Below are 19,337 nucleotides of genomic sequence, written 5' to 3' on the forward strand. Positions count from 1 at the left end.
AGAAGAACAAATACGGGGGGACAGGTATTTGTCTCTGCCAGAGACAACTTAGCTCAGACAGAGAGCAGCACAAATGGGTCCATGGAAACAAGAACAAATAAAGCATTATCAGGGCTTATCCACAGGGGATGAACTAAACCATCCGGGCCCATGACATAGGCATGGATTATTTTGGCAGAGAATACAGAAGAAGGAGATTAATTTCTGGGCCTGAGCTCTGGGCAATGACATCGAGACACTACAGAGAGACCACTTCTCTACCTTCTGTGTCCATCCCCTTAGCTGTGGGGAGTGGTTTCTGACTGCCCCTCCTGGCTTTCCCCCAGCTCACCTACTTCGCAGCTCACCTGCCTACCTGGTCCCTGTAGGGTCAGCTCCTCATGGACCCCATTAGCCTCCAACTGGGCACCAGGAACCTGCATGGATGGCTCGTGAGGCTGCTCAGCAGAAACCTAGAATGGCTAGACGCCAAGGTGAAGCTATTCCTCCCCAACGTGGACCTGGGCTCCGAATATCAGGCCCCAGACCCCACACAGAGGGTCATCCTGCATCTCCAAAAACTGCATACCCAGGGTCCGACCACCTGGAAGTCATTCATCCAGGGCGTGTGCATGGAGCTGGATGTGCCGATGGACATGGAGGTGCTGCTGATGAGCACGTGGGGCCATGAAGACGGTAAGAGTGGCTGTGGGAGGTGCAGTGCCGCCAGCTAGTGCCCGGGGCCTGGGGAGCCAGAGAGCCCCAGGCGAGGCCAGGACTTGCCTGGGTCACACAGAGACGTGTGGCCCAGCCAGGAACAAACTTCCGTGTTTCTGTGCGCCTCCCAGAGCAAACGCCCTAATGCCACCACATCTGCTGGGGACCTGGAGGACTCCTCCTTCCACCTTGTACCACCCCAGTTGCCCAGAAAGGCAGGATGCAGAGAGAAAGGACCAGGTGACTCCTTCCTGCCAGGAAATTCCTGATAGCCCATACTGCCTAAGAGGTTTCTTTTTTGCAAAGATACAGTCCTAGGCAGAGCCCTCTGGCCGGCACTTAGGGGCAGGCTGATTGGATTCTGTCCCGTTCAGTGAATGTCCCTTGGGCTCTTCCATTTACAGAGCACTGTAGGGAAGCTCAGAACACTGATTGTGTTCATGGAGAGGAAGTGAGAGCTCACTCAATAACTCTACAAGGCAGAGTATGGGGCAGGTGGGGATACACAGGTGTGCACTTGGGCACAGGCATGAATAAACATGTGCATGCACCCATATACTTGTATGTGCACAGAATTTTTGATATGCACGTGTTTCTGCCCCCAGCTGCCTTCAGGGCTCACTTCCAGCTGTGCCCTCCACAGATCGCCAAGTGTAGATTTCTGGCTTGCTAGGAACACCCCCTGAGGGATGAGCCCTGAGCCAGACTCGGGGCCAGATCTGGTCCCAGGGCATCCTAGCTCATCCCCATGGCATATCATCTCCTTCCCTCTTCCAGGCTTCCCCAGTCTTCTGGAAATTGGCAAGGAAAGCCGATCAGACTCTCAGCTCCACCCTGGTAAGGCCTGGGGTTTGGGGGAAGGGGTGGGATGTGGAGGGTGGGTGCACGCTAAGTCCCCCATCTCAAACCCAGAACAGGCTGGTGGTGGCTGGTCAGAGCCATTTTCCGTAAACTAGCCTCCTCGTGCGTGGACCCATTTGCACATTTCCCAGGCCCTCACCAGAGCTCCCAGCCTCGCCTGCACCCCATTTCTGCCCCTCAAGGCTTGGGCTTGTCTGAAAGCTTTTCCCATGAGTCTCACCTGGAGCCTCCTGGGAGAGTTCAAGGTTTTCAGCCCTTAGCCACTGCTGGAATCCCCCACCTGGTTTCACTTGGGGAAGCCCGTTCTCACTTCCCTGTCCCCAAACCTCAGGGCCTCAGGCTCCAAGCCCACAGACTCAGGCCTCTCACCATTCAGACACCCTCAGGCCTGACACTGACCCACAGTCTGCCGTCCACACCCAGGGAGCCTCTGACTGGTTTTCTGGTGCAGCGCAGAGAGGTTAGTGATCAGATGGTCCACTTCACTGATTCACCACTCTCTTTTCAGAACTTTTCTTTCCTTTTTGTTCCATCTTTCTTTTTTAACCATGGTCAATTACATAGCATCAAATTTACCACCTTAACCATTTTTAAGTGTACAGTTCAGTGTATTAAACACATTCACGTTGTTGCACAGTTATCATGTCATGTGAGAGGCACTCAGTCATGTCCGACTCTTTGGGACCCCATGAACTATAGCCACCAGGCTCCTCTGTCCATGGGATTCTCCAGGCAAGAATACTGGAGGAGGTTGCCATACCTTCCTCCTGGGAATCTTCCCTACTCAAGGATCGAACCTGAGTCTCTTATGTCCCCTGCATTGGCAAGTGGGTTCTTTTCCACTAGCGCCACCTGGGAAGCCCATGACCACCATCCATCTCCAATACTCTTTTTTCTTCTTGCAAAACTGAGATTCTATACCCATCAAATAATAACTCCCCATTCATCTCTCTCCCAGCCCCTGGTAACCACCATTTACTTTCCATCTCTATGACTTTACTCTAAGTACATTGTATAAGTGGAATCATACAATATCTGTCTTTTTTGACTGGCTTATTTCATTTAGCATAAATGTTTTCAAGGTTCATCTGTGTTGTGTCATAGGTCAGAATTTCCTTCCTCTTTAAGGCTGACTAATATTCCCCTGTATGTATAAATCCCATTTTGCTTATCCATTCATCCTTTGGTGGACTTTCGGGTTCTTTCCATAGTTTAGCTCTTGTGACTAATGCTGCCATGAATATGGATAAACAATATCTCTTCAAGACCCTGTTTCAGTTCTTTCGAGTCTATGTCCAGGACCCAGGTTCACATGGCAACTCTATCTTTAAGTTTTTGAGACACCTCCGTAGTGTTTTCCACAGAAGTTGCACCATTTGACATCCCTTCCAACAGTCCACAGGGCTTCCAGTTTCTCCACATCCTCGCCAACACTGTTTTCTTCTTTTCTGATAGTTGCCATCCTAATGGGTGTGAGGTAGTACCTCACTGTCATTTTGGTTAGCGTTTCCCTAATGATTAGTAATGCTGAGAATCCTTTCATGTGCCTATTGGCCCTCATATTTCTTTTTTGGAGAAATGTCTATTCAAGTCCTTTATCTATTTTTGAATTGACTTCTCTGGTTTTTTTGGTTTTGTTTTGTTTTAGGAGTTCTCTCTGTATTCTGGTTATTAACCCCTTATCAAATATATGTTTTGCAAATATGTTTCCTATTCTGTGGGTTGCCTTTTTACTCTGTGGGAAGGGCCTTTTGATGTACGATTTTTAATTTTTTTATGAAGTCCAGTTTTTCTATTAATTCTTTCGATATCTGTGCCTTTCGATATCTGTGCCACTTGAAGAAATAAGTGCCAAACCTAACGTCACAAGCTTTCACCTTATGTTTGCTTCTAACAGTTTTATTGTTTTAAGTCTTACATTTAGGGTTTTCATCCATTTTGAGTTAGTTTTTGTGTATGGTGTTATGTAAGGGTCCAACTTCATTCCGTAGCCTGTGGATACGCAGTTTTCCCAGCACTGTTGAAAAGACTGTCCTTTCCTCCACTGAGTGCTCTTGGCACCCTTGTCAAAAATCACTTTACCGTATGTGTGAGGGTTTATTTCTGGGCTCTCTACTCTATTCCATTGGTCTTTATGTCTGTCTTTATGCCAATACCACACTGTTTTTGATCACTGTAGTTTTTTAGTAAGTTTTGAAATCAGAAAGTGTGAATCTTCCAGAATTTTTTTTTCCTTTGGGGGATTGTTTTGACTATTTGGGTTCCCTTGAGATTCCACATGAATTTTAGAATGGACTTTCTATTTCTGCAAAAAAAAAAAAAAAAAAAGGCATTGGGATTATAAGGGCATTGAATCTATAGATCACTTTTGGATAGTACTGATAATTTCAACATTAGTAAGTCTTCCAGTCCATGAGTATGTGATACCGTTTCATTTATTTATGTCTTCTTTCGTTTCTTCCAGCAACATTTTGTAGCTTTCATTGCACAAATCTTTCACTTCCTTGGTTAATTCCTAACTACTGATTCTTTTTGATGCTATTGTAAATGAAATTGTTGTGGTATTTTTTTCTCAGATTGTTCATGTATAGAAATGTAGCTGACTTTTGTGTGTTGACTTTTTAGTCCTGCTACTTTGCTGGTTTCATTTATTAGTTCTAACAGCTTTTCTTTGTGGTGTCTTTAGGGTTTTCTACATATAAGATCCTATCACTTGCAAACAGAGATTATTTTACTTCTCTTTTTCAATTTGGACATCTTTTATCTCTTTTTCTCACCTAATTGCTCTGGCTAGAACTGCCAGTTCTGTGTTGAATAGATGTGGTGAATACCTTTTTCCTGATCTTAGAGGAAAAACTTGTAGTCTTTGACCATTGTGTATGATGTTTCTGTGGTTTCAGAACCTTTATTTCTGTAGAAGTACTGACTTTTTACTTACAGATGTACATGGTAATAACATCACCAGGCTTTAACAGAAAACATCCTTTTGGACCGTAGCCCATCAGACTCCTCTGTCCATGGGATTCTCCAGGCAAGAATACTGGAGTGGGGTGCCATTCCCTTCTCCAGGGGATCTTCCCAATCCAGGGATCGCACACATGTTCCCTCCACTATAGGCGGATTCTTTACCATTAACCCACCAGGGAAGCCCCATCCTAGCCCCCCAACAAATCAAAACTGATACCTGGTCCTTCTGTCCCTTATCACTGAGATGGCATAACTGTCACCTGGCTGTAACCAGGTCTGGTTGATATTTAGCTAATGAGTCCCTTATTAGTAGAAGACTTATTAAAATATTGAAATACAAGGGAATTCCCTGGCAGTCCAGTGGTTAGGACTCTGTGCTCTCACTGCCAAGGGCCCAGGATCAGTCCCTGGTTAGGGAACAAAGATCCTGCAAGCCACACAGTGTAGCCAAGCATACACACTTGGCTACATATATATATGCACACACTCTTACCCTGATTGCAGCCCCTCTTTGGGACCCCTGGCTCTCCCTGCAAACCAGCAACTAAAAATTTAACACCTGGCAGGTAAGGGGCCTCCTTCAGAGCCATTCTGATTGATCACTAAAGCCTGGCTTTAGGAATATCCACCTTTACTTCTTTTATTTTAGACTTTTTTTTTTTAATGTGGACCATTTTTTAAAGTCTTTATAAAGTTCGTTACAACTTTACTTCTGCATTTGGTTTTTTGGTCCTAAGTCTTGTGAGATCTTAGCTCCCCTACCAGGGACCCATCCCGCACCGGCTGCATTGGAAGGCGAAGTCTTAACTACTGGATCACCAGGGAAGTCCCCTGCTTTACTTCTTAAAATCCTTTCTTCATCCTCTTTCTTTCTTCCTCCCTTCCTTTCTGTCTCCCCTTCATTCTTGTTCTCCTTCCTTTCCCATCCTCTTCAGAAAACTATTAGCTCTTGAAAATCCATGCACCCAGACAAGAACTCATGAGACTAGTGAGAGTGGTGAGGACGTGTGGAAGAGGGAACTAAGGGGGATAAAGCACACGGGCGCAGGAGGGAGGGCACAGGCCTGCCCAAGCCTAGGGGAAGCTCCACTTCTCTAACCAAGAGTCCCCTTAACAGAGCTGGGTCCTTTCCAAGCCATTTAGTGCTTAAGGCTGTTGGCTGTGGGCCCGGCTTCTTGCATTCTGGGTTGGGAGGTCCCCAGGCCCAGGGACCCCCTGCAGACAGAAGCTGATGTGGGCACAGCCTTTGCTTGTTGTCGGCCTTCATTCAGTCCTTGAGTGTAGATATACTTGTCTGGCTGCTGCCTGTCTGTGGATCGGAGCTCCCTGAAAGTGCTGGGTACCTCCTCAACCTGAGCCCCCAGACCTCACCCCTTACTCCTCCTTTCTTTCCTTCCAGGCCTCAAGCGGACTTATCAGAGCTGTGGGTCCTCACCTCGCCGAAAACAGCTCAGGAAGCAGCAACAAGGTGGGTACCAAGGTAGGAAGTGGATTGCCTTGGGGCAAGGACCCAGACCCTGGACTCTGTCCCCTGATCACAGGCTTCCAGCTGGTCAAGGGCTCTTGTCTTCCTGGCTCCCAGGAGGTCCTGGGTGGGCAGAGGAGGGAGGTGGATCTGGCTGGGAGGCTTTGCCAAGCCCCCAGGGGCAGGACTTCTGCAGAGATGAGGGAGCTCAAAGCATCCTAGAGGTTGCAGCTCCATCACCCAGGCTTTTCTAGGAATGCTTCCAGGTCCTCAAGGTTTAAGGAGCCCCAGGGATGTGACAAGCATGACCTCAGAACTGGGCTCTCAATGACCAGGTTATAGCTGAGCTGGATGCCGGTATAGAAGCCTCGGGGGTCCCTGGGGAGACATGGAGGCTACTGAGAACCAGTCAGGACAGACAGAAGCTTCTCTCATTCTCCACCAGTTGTCCCACCAGCTGTGATACCCAGCCCCATCAGGCATAGCCAGAGGATTCGCAGCTGGTCAGAAGATTTGCATCAATATAAAATAGGACACTATGTCAGGGGTCCCCCCTCTTTGTGGGCATCTCCAGTGTCCCTCAACACTGGAACCCTCCCTAAGACCCCAAGCCTTTCCCTGAGCTACCAAAGATCTCCCAAATAACTCAGCAGTTAAAGTCAACACCTGGCACTGTAGGTGTTGACTATTGACCGGTTTGGAAGTCCTGATTGGTCAGAACCTGGGCCCATAGGTGGTTGGTGCTCATCCTTGACCTCGCAGAACTGAAATATTGTTGGGGGGAGGTGGTGGCAAAGGCAGGTTACTCCAGTATCATAGTAAAAGTTTGTTCCAATAAGATATTCCAAAGGAAGTGCCCCCCCTTTCCTCTCCCCCATCTTTTTGAAAACTTTACGCCACTTGCGTTGTTGCAAAACAGACAAGAGCCATGATCCACACGTCCCCATTCATTATTTCCATGTGTAAATGGCAGCCAAAGCCTGTGCTTCTGTGCAGCCAGTTAATTCTGGGAATTTGGGTGGAACAAGACCACCTGGGTGCCCTCACCATTTCTGCCCCCACACCCACACACACATGCAGAGCTGAGGCTGCAGGCTCCCAACAACCTGATGAGGGGGAGGGGGGTTGGGGGGAAGGAGGGAAGCTGGGGGCAGGGAGGCATTCTGCTCTCATGCTGTCTCCCTGTCCCCTGCAGAGTTGGCCAAGAGGTACCTGCAGCTACTGAGAACTTCTGTCCAGCAGCGCTATGGTGACAGGACCCCTGGGCTGGGGCAGCCATTGGCCTTCCACCAAGTCTATGTCCCTCCAATCTTGCAATGGAGCCGGGCCTCGGCGCCCTTCCACACTCAGGAGGGCGCCACGACAGGGGACCCCAAGGCAGAAGATGGCGCCGATGTGAACATTCGGGACCTCTTCAGTACCAAGGCCAGCAAGGGCCCAAGAGTGACGGTGCTTCTGGGGAAGGCAGGCATGGGCAAGACCACGCTGGCCCACCGGCTCTGCCAGAAGTGGGCTGACGGTCAACTGGACCGCTTCCAGGCCGTGTTCCTTTTCGAATTCCGCCAGCTCAACCTGATCACAGGTTCCTTGACACTGCCGCAGCTCCTTTTCGACGTGCACCTGAGGCCCGAGGCCAGCCCGGAGGCCATCTTCCAGCACCTGAAGGAGAACGCGGAGGGAATCCTGCTGATCTTTGACGGGCTGGACGAGATCCTCCAGCCCTGCTCCGACAAGGAGACCGCGGACCCCGAGGATCCGGCGTCAGCCCTCACCCTCTTCTCCCGCCTCTGCCGTGGGACCCTCCTGCCTGGCTGCTGGGTGATGGCCACTTCCCGTCCAGGGAAGCTGCCCGCCTGCCTGCCCACCGAGGCGGCCACTGTCCATATGTGGGGCTTTGACGGTCCGCGGGTGGAGGAGTACGTGAACCACTTCTTCAGCGACCAGCCGTCCCGGGAGGCGGCCCTGGCGGAGCTGCGGGTGGACAGATGCCTCTGGAGCATGTGTGCGGTGCCTGCACTGTGCCAGGTCGCCTGCCTCTGCCTCCATCACCTGCTCCCGGGCAGGTCTCCAGGCCAGGCTGCGGCCCTCCTGCCCACCATGACGCAGAACTATGTGCAGATGCTCCTCGCCCTCGACCCCCAAGGGGTCCTGCAGGCCGAGCCCCTGCTGGGTCTCGGGGAGGTGGCCCTGAGTGGCCTGGAGTCAGGGAAGGTCATCTTCTCCACTGGAGACATCCCTGCATCCACCCTGGCCTTTGGGGATGCCCTTGGTCTGCTGACCTCCTTCTGCGTGTGCACAGGGCCTGGGCACCAGGATAAAGGCTACGCTTTCTCCCACCTCAGCCTGCAGGAGTTCTTCGCAGCCCTGCACCTGATGACCAGACCCCAGGTGGACAGAGAGGCCCTCAGCCAACACGTCACCCTCCATTCTCGTTGGGTGCAGCGGACCAAAGCCAGACTGGGCCTGTCGGACCACCTTCCCACCTTTCTGGCTGGCCTGGCATCCCGCGCCTGCTGCTCCTTCCTCAGCCTCCTGGCTCAGCGGGAGGAGGAGTGGGTGGCTGCCAGGCAGGAGATAGTCCTGCAGGCACTGAAGAAGTTGGCCACCCGTCGGCTCACGGGGCCCAAGATTGTAGAGCTGTGTCACTGTGTGGGTGAGACGCAGGAGCCTGAGTTGGCCAGCTTCATGGCCCACAGCCTCCCCCAGCAGCTGCCCTTCCACAACTTCCTGCTGACCTACGCCGACATGGCCTCCCTGACCAACATCCTGGGGCACAGGGATGGCCCCATCCACCTGGATTTTGAGGGCTGCCCCCTTGAGCCCCGCTGCCCTGAAACCCTGGCAGGCTGTGGGCAGGTAGAGAATCTCAGGTGAGAGTGAGGACAGGGGACCTCTGGGGAGGACCTGGGGACATCCCTGGGAGAGAACTGGACTTTGGGGGGAGTGGAGGCCAACCAGTCTGGCAGACTCCTGCTGAGAGAAGCAGAGCAAGAATCTTGAATATCATAGCAGGGACTTATCCGGTTGTCCAACAGTTAGGACACCATGCTTTCAATGACAAGGGTGCAGGTTCAGTCCCTGGTTGAGGAATTAAGATCCCAGAAGCCACATGGCATGACCGAATTAATTAATTGATTATATGAAGAACAGATGGGCCCCTCCTTACAGCCCTTTAGCTTGTAACACAGTGAGGAAGCTCCATGCCTTGCCAGGAACTCTGGGGTCTAGTTAGATGTCCTCTAGTCATGGTTCCTGGATTCAGTCTTTCCCTCTCTTTGCCTCAGTCATGGGCTGGAACACCGATCAAGGCTGTGCTACTAGAGCCTATTGGGTCTGGACAGGTTCTTTAACCTTGCAACCCGAGTTTCCCTATCCCTCAGATGAATCAGTAATTGTACCTAACGCATAGGGTTGTTGTGAGAATGCATGCAAAACACTTCTTAACACAATTCCCAGCAGGAGTAAAGGCTCAATATGTGTAGTAGCTAGGAAAAAAAGGTTAGGGTACAGTAACAAAGAACCCCTCTCTTCCCTGGCCAAATACAGTGGATTAAATCATGTAGTTTATTATTATTATTATTCTTATAGAAGACTCAGAGGTAAATGGTCCAGGTCAGTGGGATGGCTCAGCTCCCACGATCATGCAAGAACCCGGGTTCCTTCCATGGTTGCTCCATCATCTCCTAGGGTATCTTGATCTGCGTGGTCACAGACACATCTGTGCTCTGGCATGGGGGAAAGGTGAAAAGATGGATTAGTCATGCCCAATGTGTTAAAGCTGGTCCTGGAACTAGGGCACATCCTTTCCACCCCCATTCCAGTGGTGACGACATAGTTGGAGTTGTATGGTCAATACTGAGCTGCAGGTGAGGCTGGGAAACACCACCTCTGTCTGGGAAACTATGTTCGCAGTCGCAGCTGTAGTGGAGGGAAGGTTTTGGTGGAAAGTCAGCCGTGTTTGCCATATATGTATTTGTTGCTACTGCAGCAATTACAACAACTCTTACTACTGCTGCTACTGCCGTTACTGTATTAAATTCCTCCTCTCAGAGGAGGGATAAATGATGACCTCCTCTAAGCCCTGCCCATCCTTGATCTTCTGCCACTTTGCCTCTTCCTGTGGCAGCTTTAAGAGTAGGAAGTGTGGGGACGCCTTTGCAGAAGCCCTCTCCAGGAGCTTGCCAACAATGGGGAGCCTGAAGAAGCTGGGGTGAGTCAGGCCTCGGAACCAAGACGGATCCTCAGCTGGGGATGCTTGAAACTCCCCTCCCTTCCCTCAGCCCTACACAGGGAAGATTCCTGGTCACCCCCTTCCCCATCCCTATTCCTCCCTCCATCTTTGCTTCCCCTGTAGGTTAGCAGGAAGTAAGATCACTGCTCGAGGCATCAGCCACCTGGTGCAGGCTTTGCCCTTCTGCCCACAGCTGGAGGAGGTCAGGTGAGTGATCTCCAGGAGGGCTCGCTGGTTGAGGAGAGAATTCACTGCCCAGGGCCCTCCTTGGGCCTGGACTGGGTGCTGTGTATTCCGTTAGGGTCTGGCCAGTACTTCTTCAGTGAGACCCAGACAGAGGAGGCATCAGCCTGAGAAACAGGTGGGACTGGGTCCAAACTCAAGGCTCCCAGAGAAGTGCTAATATTTTGGGCCATCTTGAAGGAACTTGAGTTTTGAGGCTCCCTCCCCTCTTTCTGTGACCTTGAGAGAAGGGATGGCAGTGTGTAGGCAGGTGCTGGGTGGGTACACATAAAGGCATGAAGCATACACATACCTTCACATTCATGCACATATGTCTATACACGGTTAAACTCACCTGCTCGCTTAAGTACATGCCCCACTTGCATGCAAACGTGCAGCAGAATATGCCTGCACACTTAGATCCACATACACATCTAAACACATACGCACGAATATACTCCTGCCTTGTATCTGGGACGTGTGACCTGAGAAGGGTGGGGCCAGGGATCCTCTCCAGCAGTTCCCTGGCAGGACCTCTGCTACCTTATATGGCACCTTGATGAGCTTTAGAAGTCACCCCTTCATCCAGGCAGATGCAGCCAGCCTCAGGGTGCACTGCTTGTTGAGAGGAGCTTTAGCGGGACTGGGCTCTACTCCGCCCCCTCGGCTGGGTGTCTTTGTTCACAGTCACTCTGGGTGATTGGAGAAAAGATGAAGATCACTCTCAATAATTACAAAAGGAAAGTAAATGTCAACAAGTTCACTGTCACCAATCCTTTGTCCTGACCAAGTGGTTCCACACAGAGCCACCCTTACATTCTTCATCTCTTTTGTCCCTCCAGCTCAGAATCCAGGCAGAGCTAGTTGTAGAAAGGTGGGAAATGTGAGGTCAGAAAGGACAGTGCTTGGCTTAGGATTCTGGATGAATCAGAACCCGAGATGAGGCCGGGAGCCACTTCTGCTGTGTCCCAGGCTGCTCATCACCTGGGAGCCTAGAGACCCTGATGAACTCAGGTCTCAGGCAGATCCTGAGTTAGAGGCCTGAGCAACGGGCCCTGGGTCTTTACACCTCTCATGAGACCTCACTGTCCATCATCTGCATCCCCTGGGACACCAGGCAGAAACTCCCCCAGGGGGACTGAACAGGGACAGAAGTGAGGCCATCAGAGGGCCTCTCCTCCCCCCTGGAACTGCTGGATACCATGAACTTCTTGTGGGCCCCTGTCTCATGTCTCCTGCATGATGATGGCCATGCCTGTCACCTGCCAACTGAGGCTTCCAAGTCTCCCAACTCCAGGGCTGAGGGACTGGGCCTTGGTCTCTCTGCAGCTTCCAGGACAATCAGCTCAAGGACAAGGAAGTGCTGAACATCGTGAAGGTACTCTCTTGCCTACCACGGCTCCAGAAACTTGAGTAAGCAGTCTTTCTACTGCCCCTACCTAAGACACCCCCCCCCCCCCCAATTCTTTGGAGACAAAGAGAGTCTGGGGTGGATGGGAAGGGAGATTCATTCCTGGCACCCTTGCCACAATCATGCAGCCTGAGCCGCAACAATGTCTCCGTGTCAACACTACTCTCCTTGACAAAGGTGGCGGTCACGTGCCCTACCATCAAGATGCTGCAGGTCAGGTGAGCACAAGTGGGGTCCTGGCCTTCAGGGTCTTGAAGAAAGGGAAGGAGAAAGTAGGGGATGGGAAAAGGAGGAGGCCACTGGTCTGTAAGACCTATGTGTGTATGCGTGAGTCTGTTTTACTCACATTGATATCTCCAGAGCCTAACTCAGGCTGGCACCTCGTACTCAAAAAAAGAATGGAAAAATAAATAGATGGATGAGTGGATGAATGAGGGAATGAATCAGCAAATCTAGGAACTATGGGCAGAGTGGAGGGAATCCTGAGTCGCATGTCGCTCTCCGTGGTGCTGAACTAGCATTGCCAGTTTAGGTCACGGGGTAGCTCAAATGTCATGCCTTTTAATCCTGAAACACTGACTCCTGTAGAAACTCTCAGCAGTACTAATTTTTATTGTTTTTCTAGCAAAAAAAAAAAAAAAGAAAAAGTGTTTTCCTGATTTTTTAAAACACTCAGGATTCATCTAGCAATGTCATAGTCACAATTGTACATTTTGAGCACTTTCAGCAATTTGTGCAATTGTCTAATTTTGAGCACTTTCGCCAATTCTGCCGTTTCTCTGTGAATTACAAATCAGCTTTCTCTGGAGATTTGGGGTAGCCTGGGGTGCACAGGTGGGGGTGATGTACTGGTTTCACAGCTCAGTGTCTGACCTTACAGGGAGACGGACCTCATCTTCCTCCTCTCCCCACCCACAGAGACAGCTGCTGAGCTACAAGGGTAAGGAACTAGGGATGGAGCGGATCTGGGCTCATTCTGAGAAGCAATCTGGGCTTAGGCAGCTGTGGGGAAAATGGCAAAGGAACTTAAGAAGAACTGGAATGTGGGGGTTTTCTTGCTACTACTTCCCTGAGAAATGACTTACTTCTCAGAGTTGGCCAAGGATTTAGCTTCCTCTAGTGTCTCTGGACCACATCCAGCTCCTGTGATGAGAAGGTATCCTCAGAAGTCTCAGAGTGATCAGACCCTTAGGGAGGGCATGAAGACACAATGAGTTTGGCATTACTAGGCAGGGAAACACTTCCAACTGAAAAAGAAGGAAGGCAATTATGGTTTCAGCATCTTAGACTTGTTCTAAGACTTGAATGAATTAACACATTTAAAGTGCTTAGAACACTGCTGGCATCCAGTTGCCATGCAAATGCTGGCTGTTTCAGCTGTTCATGGATTCTAGCTTGGCCATTCCTGGCTGGGCAAAAATAGGGAAGTTACCATCCCATTAAATTTTTTTTTCTGTGTTTCTCTCACACCTCCCCCTTGTGAGACTCAAGAGATGAATGAAGTTGTATGTCCTCATAAAGCTCTGAGCCTCAATTTGCTCACCTATTCAAGGATCTGGGGGCCTTCCCTGATGGCTCAGATGGTAAAAAACCTGCCTGTAAAACAGGAGACCCAGGTTCAGTCCCTGGGTTGGGAAGTCCCTGAAGAAGGGAATAACTACCCACTCCAGTATTCTTGCCTGGAAAAATTCATGGACAGAGGAGCCTGGTGGGCTATAGTCCAGGGAGTTGTAAAGAGTCGGACAAAACTGAGCAATTAATACTTTCACTTTTTTCATAAGGATCTGGGAGGACCAATATGTTTTTACCCTCTGACTGCATAGAGCTATGATGCCCCTCTGGCCATTAATTTTATATTAATTAGCATTCAGTAAAATGAGTATTTCAGTTCATCAGCACTTTAGCCACTTTTCAAGGGCTCAATGGCCATGAGTGACTCTAGTGGCTCCCATAGTAGATGCCACAAATAGAAAACATTTCCATCGTTGCAGAAGGCTCTTTTAGACAGCACTGCTCTAGAAGTTGGTGAAAACCTATGATGTCCCAGCTTCCCTGCAGCCCCCAGTCCTTTCTTGGTTTTCCACCATATGCACCTATGTACCATCCCATCCATTCTCCCAGCCTTCTGAACCACAGATGGTACAAGTGAAGACAATCACATCTTGAACAATAACAGCTTCTTTTTACTAAGCTTCAGTTTTATGCCTATGCCAGACACTTGACCATATGTTGTCTCATTCAATCACTTTATGTGTTGGATGTTGTCATCCCACTTTAGAAAAAAGAAAATGGAGGCTCAGATGGATGAAGTGACTTGCCCAAGGCCACACAGCTAAATATGGCAGAACCAGAATTTGAATCAAGGTCCCACTTGACTGCAGAGCTTGTTTTCTGCTGCTTTGTTGAATAGCACCTTCAGTACTTTCGAGCAACCGTCTTTGCTACTCATTGACTGTGGGTCATGCTGTAGGGTTACCATTTCCTAGAAACTAAGGGAAGAGGTTTGGTTCTTCATGCCTCGGTCTCCTGAGCCAATGTTGGATTTGTTCTTGCCAGAGACCCAGACTTAAAGGGAAATGCCAACCAGAGGAAAGAGGCTCAGAGGAGAAGCCTGGCACTCAGGTACCTCGGTGGGATCCATTGCCTTGAGGGGAGGGATATGATGTGGGGAGATGGTACCTTCCCAGAGAAGTCATGACAGGGGCAGGGAAGATAAAGGGAAAAGCAGATGTGTGGCAGGGAAAGGATATGAATAACCCATCCTGGCCTGAACCAGGAGCATCTGTCATAAGAGCAACACTAAAATCTGCTATTCAATGGCCCTCTGCTTTGTGCTTGGCACTGTAATATTTTATATCCATTACCTCATTTTAATTGTTTTGAAAACCTGCAAAGTACACGTTATTAGCCCCATTTGGTAGAGGAGGAAACTGAGTTGCAGACAGGTTAGGTGCGTTGTCTAAGGTCACTCGACTGCTGAAAAACAGAGCCAAGATTAGACCCGGCTCTGCCGGCCTCCTGGCTCCTGCAGCTCCCAGCAGCCACACTCAGAGCTACAGGAGCCATAGTGTAGCTTCTGGCCTTGAGCTTCTCTGCTCTGACCCCCACTTCAGGCTCCAGAAGTGTCAGCTTGGGGTCCATGATGTGGAGGTGCTTATAGCCCAGCTGCAGGAGGGCCCACAACTGGATGAAGTGGAGTGAGTATCATGGGGAGCACTGGGGCAGGAGGCGGAAGGGGAAGGCAGGGCAGCGTAGGCAAGGCCTTTCGGGTGGATGGTGTGGGGAAGGGCATGCTCTTCATTAAGAATTTTGGGGAATCAGATCATCAGGATGGCCACCATTATTTAGCACCTGTCAGGTACCAGGCGCTTTAACATACATCCTCTCATTTAATCCTTATATCTCTATGATGTAAGTACTGCTACTGTGGGCATTTTATAGTGGAGGAAGTTTAGCCACAGAAAGGTAAATTTGCTCACGGTCACAAAGCTAGGAAGACTCCAGGCCAGGGTTCAGGCTCAGTCTGACTCCTGTCCTTATCCTCCCAGAGGTCTGCAAAGCAGAAAGCTCATGACACTTAGGTCTTATCTTCTAAACCACAACCCTCAGGGTCCCTCACCCTGTCTTCCTCCCAGAGTGGCATGAGATGACCTTTTTGGGACTGGAGAAAATTGTCAGGATGTCCAGCTCCCGGGTGATGCCTTTGAGAGTGTGGTTTGGGGAAAACTGGAGGTCTTGTCACGTCACCAGGAAGGGACCCCTGCCAGGATCATCCCAGAAAGTCAAATGGGCTTGAAGCTGGGTTGGGGCAAGTTGGATGGGGTGAAGGCAGCCTTGATGACCAAAGTTTCAACCTTGATGTTGTCCCATTGCAAGAACCAAGACAGGATTAAAAGCTGGTTTTTTACCAAACTCACATACTTCCACCCAGCTTCCACCAGCTTCCAGCCAGCCACCATCAGGCCTGTCCCTCCCCCAGTGTCCTCATCTGCAGGTGGGCCTCATCACCCACCTGGTTACACAGATCAGACAACCTCTTAGCCCCTGTCCTCCTCCTATAGCCAGTCTATCCTGAGTTGTCCTTCCGCCTATATAGTTCCCTTGGGGCATTCTCTTGGGACTTTCCTGGTGGTCCAGTGGTTAAGACTCCACACTTCCACTGGAGGGGGAATGAGTTTGATCCCTGATAGGGGAGCTAAAACCGCACATGATCTGGGACTAAGATCCTACATGTGGCATGACACGACCATTCTCTTTTCTCCATCCTCTTCATCCACCTGCCTAATCTAAACCACTCTCACCTTCCACTTGCATGCCTCCTCACTAGGTTCCCTGCTTCCATCCTGGCCACCTCCACCTGGCAGTAAACTGCCTTTTATTGCTGCCTGCCCCTTCCGCTTGCTGAGGATAAAGCCCAAATCCTTAAATACTGTATGATCTAGAACCAGCCCGCAACCCCACAAGCCCCATCTGACCCCACTTTCCCACTCAGTCTTATTTACTTATTTCTTTGTTTAATTTATTTACTGTTTTGTGGCTGTGCTGGGTCTTCCTTGCTGCACTTTTCTAGGATTTTCTAGTTGCAGCTTTTTTTTCAACTAGGCTCTTCTCGAGTTGCAGCGGGGGGGGGACTCCTCTCTAGTCGCAGTGCACGGGCTTCTCACGTTGCAGCTCTAGGCACGCAGGCTTCAGTAGTTTCAGTTCCCAGGCTCTAGAGCACAGACTCAGTAGCTGTGGCACCCGGGCTTAGTTGCTCCGCAGCTTGTGGGATCTTCCCGAACCAGGGATCAAACCCATGCCTCCTGCATTGGCAGGTGGATCCTTTATGACTGAGCCACCAGGGAAGCCCCCACTCAATCTTTAGCCTAGACATACTGGCTCTTTTTCAGGCCCTTGAATGTGCTATGCCTCAGGGTCTTTGATTGTGCTCTCCCTGCTACCAGGAACCCCCTTCCCCCACCTCTCTCCCACCCCTTACCTGTTGAACTCCTCGTTTTTCTAGCAGGTAGCTCAAACATCAGGGAAGTCTTCTCTTTTATCCAAATTAAATCAGATCCCCCTAAAAGCATGGAGCTCATCACAAGAAGTAATTGTGTAGGTTGTGGCATAAGGAAACAGTCGATGGTGGGGCCTTGAAGTCAGGCTGCCCAAGTTCAAATCCCAGGTCCAACTTTGATCAAATATTTCAACCACTCTGGAAGTCAGTTTACTCATCAGTAAAGTGAGGATAATAATAGTGCCTACTTCATAGGGTTGTTATGAGGATTAAATATCCAAACATTGTGAAAGCACCTAGGACAGTTTCAGGCATATGGTACACAATCTTTCAATGTTCTTTATAACTGAGTCTCATTTATTGGAGTGATGCTTTGACTAAAGTCATTGAGGGACTGTGTGAATGCTGAGGGTGGAGGGGGCACCCCACCCAAGCTTCACAGGACATTAGACCCCTCTGTCTCAGCCTCTCAGGGAACCAGCTCAAAGATGAAGGCTGTCAACTGATGGCAGAGGCTACTCCCCAACTGCACATCACGAAGAAGCTGGAGTGAGTTGCCTGCCGCACTGTCGGGTACCAGGGAGGGTGTAGCAGAGCCCCAGCTGGTCCCTGCCACCCCCGATCCCCGTGCCCACAGTCGCCAGAAATGATGCCACTCCATGACCTCCCATGCTTTCTCCCAAATCCAGTGTGGCTGGAGTCGTTCAGCCACGTCCTGCCCTTGCCTCTGGCATGTGCCACCTGGGTCCCATTATGAAAACCCCTTGTACACGTAGAGCGTGTTCAGTGTACACCAGTAGCTTGTGTTCCAGTTTGCCCTGACAGCCGCCCCGTGGTGGTGGTGGTGGGGGGGGTGCAGTGTTTTATTGGCGCAACTTTAGGGTATTGGGTGGATGGGTGCTGGCGTGTTGTGTTGGGATGTTGGAGTGGAAAGTAGTATGTTAGGTGGGGATATGGTTTGGAGGTGAAAGGATGGGTTGTGGTGGTGGTGGTATGAAAAGAAAGGGTAGTGGGCTATTGGGTGTGCTGTGGTGATGCATAGTGTGGGGTAGGGTGCTGTTTGAGGGGGATGTGTTGGGTTCTTAGCATCAAGTGTGAGTTATGTGGGGAGGGAAGTTAACAGTGATTTGGATTCTTAGCCTTGGATTTAGACCCTGGCTCTGGCACTCAGTAGCTCTGTGATCCTGGGAAAGTAATGTAGTGTTTCTTGGCCTCAGTTTCCCCCATTGATAAAAATGGGATTAAAATGGTGGTTATCTTTCAGAGCAGAAAACTGAGGATCAGAAAGGCAAAAACAGTAAGTCAGTGCTTATTGCTCCAGCTGGAGAACTTTATTCTCTGTGTGGGGCAGGGGGTCACGTGCCTCTTGGCTCATCCACCTGGGCCAGAAGCCTTTGAGACGCCTTGGTTAGGGACCCAGGACATTCCAAGAGTGACAGCTGCTGAGCCAGGAGGAGAAGCTGGAGCTGTCTGGGGCCGGGGACTCCAACCACCTGCTGATGGTTGCCTCCCTCCTCCCGTCCACAGCCTCAGTGACAATGGGCTTTCTGTGGCCGGGGTGCTGAGTGTGCTGAGTGTGGTGAGCACGTGCCAAACCCTGGCAGAGCTACATATCAGGTAGGAACTCCCAGTGGGCCACCGTCACCCACTGCCACCCACAGCGTGGAGTGCCCAGGCTCTCCTGTCATCCCTCTCCAAATGCTCTACATTCTTTCTGGCCGTGGGACTTTGGGTCCTATAGAAGAAACTGCTGCTGCCCGCCCAGACCCGCTTTACAGCTGGGCACCCTTTCCCAGCTACTAAAGGTGTTGGCCGCTCACAGTTTATACCTCTTCTGAAGAACTGACCCAGGTGGATAAGATCCAGTGATGCCTGGGAGGGTACACCTCCGCCCTATCCCCCCAACCAGGAATAGCCAATGACGGAGGCAGAGGTGTAACTTACCAGCCCCCTTGCCTCAGGTGGGGCATGCATCTTTTAGTGAGATGCATGCACCCCAAGGGATCTGGCCAAGGATCTGCCCTGTTATGCTTCCCTCTGTCCCTTATTGATTTCTCCTGAGATCAGACCCTCAGTACATCATGTACGCGGTGACCAAGGGACTCTGCTTCTAAGGGGGCCTGACCTTAGACGGGGCCCGACCTTATTTCTGTAAGACTCTGTGTTCAATCTGGGCAGCTGAGGACAGATGTTAATAAATGTCAACATGGTCCCCACCCATAGGGGCTCTCAACTTATTTGGGAGGCCCTGCTTTAAACACTCCTCAAAGGAGGAAAGGGAGACCAAGTTCACCTAAGAGGTGGATTAGGGGACCTTGGTTCGCTGTATATAATTGAGCAAAGGCCCCTGTGGTGTTGCAAATGTCACTCCATTCACTTCTAGGAATTTATAATGAAGAGGTAACCATGATCGTGCAAATACTTAGTCCTGCAGGGGTGTTCGTCTGTGTCTTGGTTGTAGTAGGAAAAACTGAAAATAACTTAAATC

The 19,337-nt window shown here is 50.3% G+C and overlaps 1 protein-coding gene across 10 annotated transcripts in view; it reads left to right on the forward strand.

Moving 5' to 3' along the window:
* Positions 1–380: 380 nt before the first annotated feature.
* The window catches only part of NLRC5 (NLR family CARD domain containing 5), a 57,173-nt gene continuing 38,216 nt past the window's right edge, over positions 381–19,337 (forward strand). For 9 of the 10 annotated variants that reach the window (XM_068992666.1, XM_068992669.1, XM_068992668.1 and 6 more), the window contains exons 1-13: positions 381–675; positions 1,474–1,533; positions 5,924–5,992; positions 7,185–8,859; positions 10,116–10,199; positions 10,344–10,427; positions 11,772–11,855; positions 11,982–12,071; positions 12,734–12,793; positions 14,410–14,475; positions 14,967–15,050; positions 17,315–17,398; positions 18,377–18,466. In XM_068992666.1, coding sequence (XP_068848767.1) covers positions 381–675; positions 1,474–1,533; positions 5,924–5,992; positions 7,185–8,859; positions 10,116–10,199; positions 10,344–10,427; positions 11,772–11,855; positions 11,982–12,071; positions 12,734–12,793; positions 14,410–14,475; positions 14,967–15,050; positions 17,315–17,398; positions 18,377–18,466 — 2,825 coding nt within the window. The remainder of the gene's footprint in view (positions 676–1,473; positions 1,534–5,923; positions 5,993–7,184; positions 8,860–10,115; positions 10,200–10,343; positions 10,428–11,771; positions 11,856–11,981; positions 12,072–12,733; positions 12,794–14,409; positions 14,476–14,966; positions 15,051–17,314; positions 17,399–18,376; positions 18,467–19,337) is intronic. The other variant, XM_068992676.1, reaches the window with a different exon arrangement.

This window comes from Capricornis sumatraensis, chromosome 20, assembly GCF_032405125.1.
Source record: "Capricornis sumatraensis isolate serow.1 chromosome 20, serow.2, whole genome shotgun sequence".
Classification (NCBI taxonomy): domain Eukaryota; kingdom Metazoa; phylum Chordata; class Mammalia; order Artiodactyla; family Bovidae; genus Capricornis; species Capricornis sumatraensis.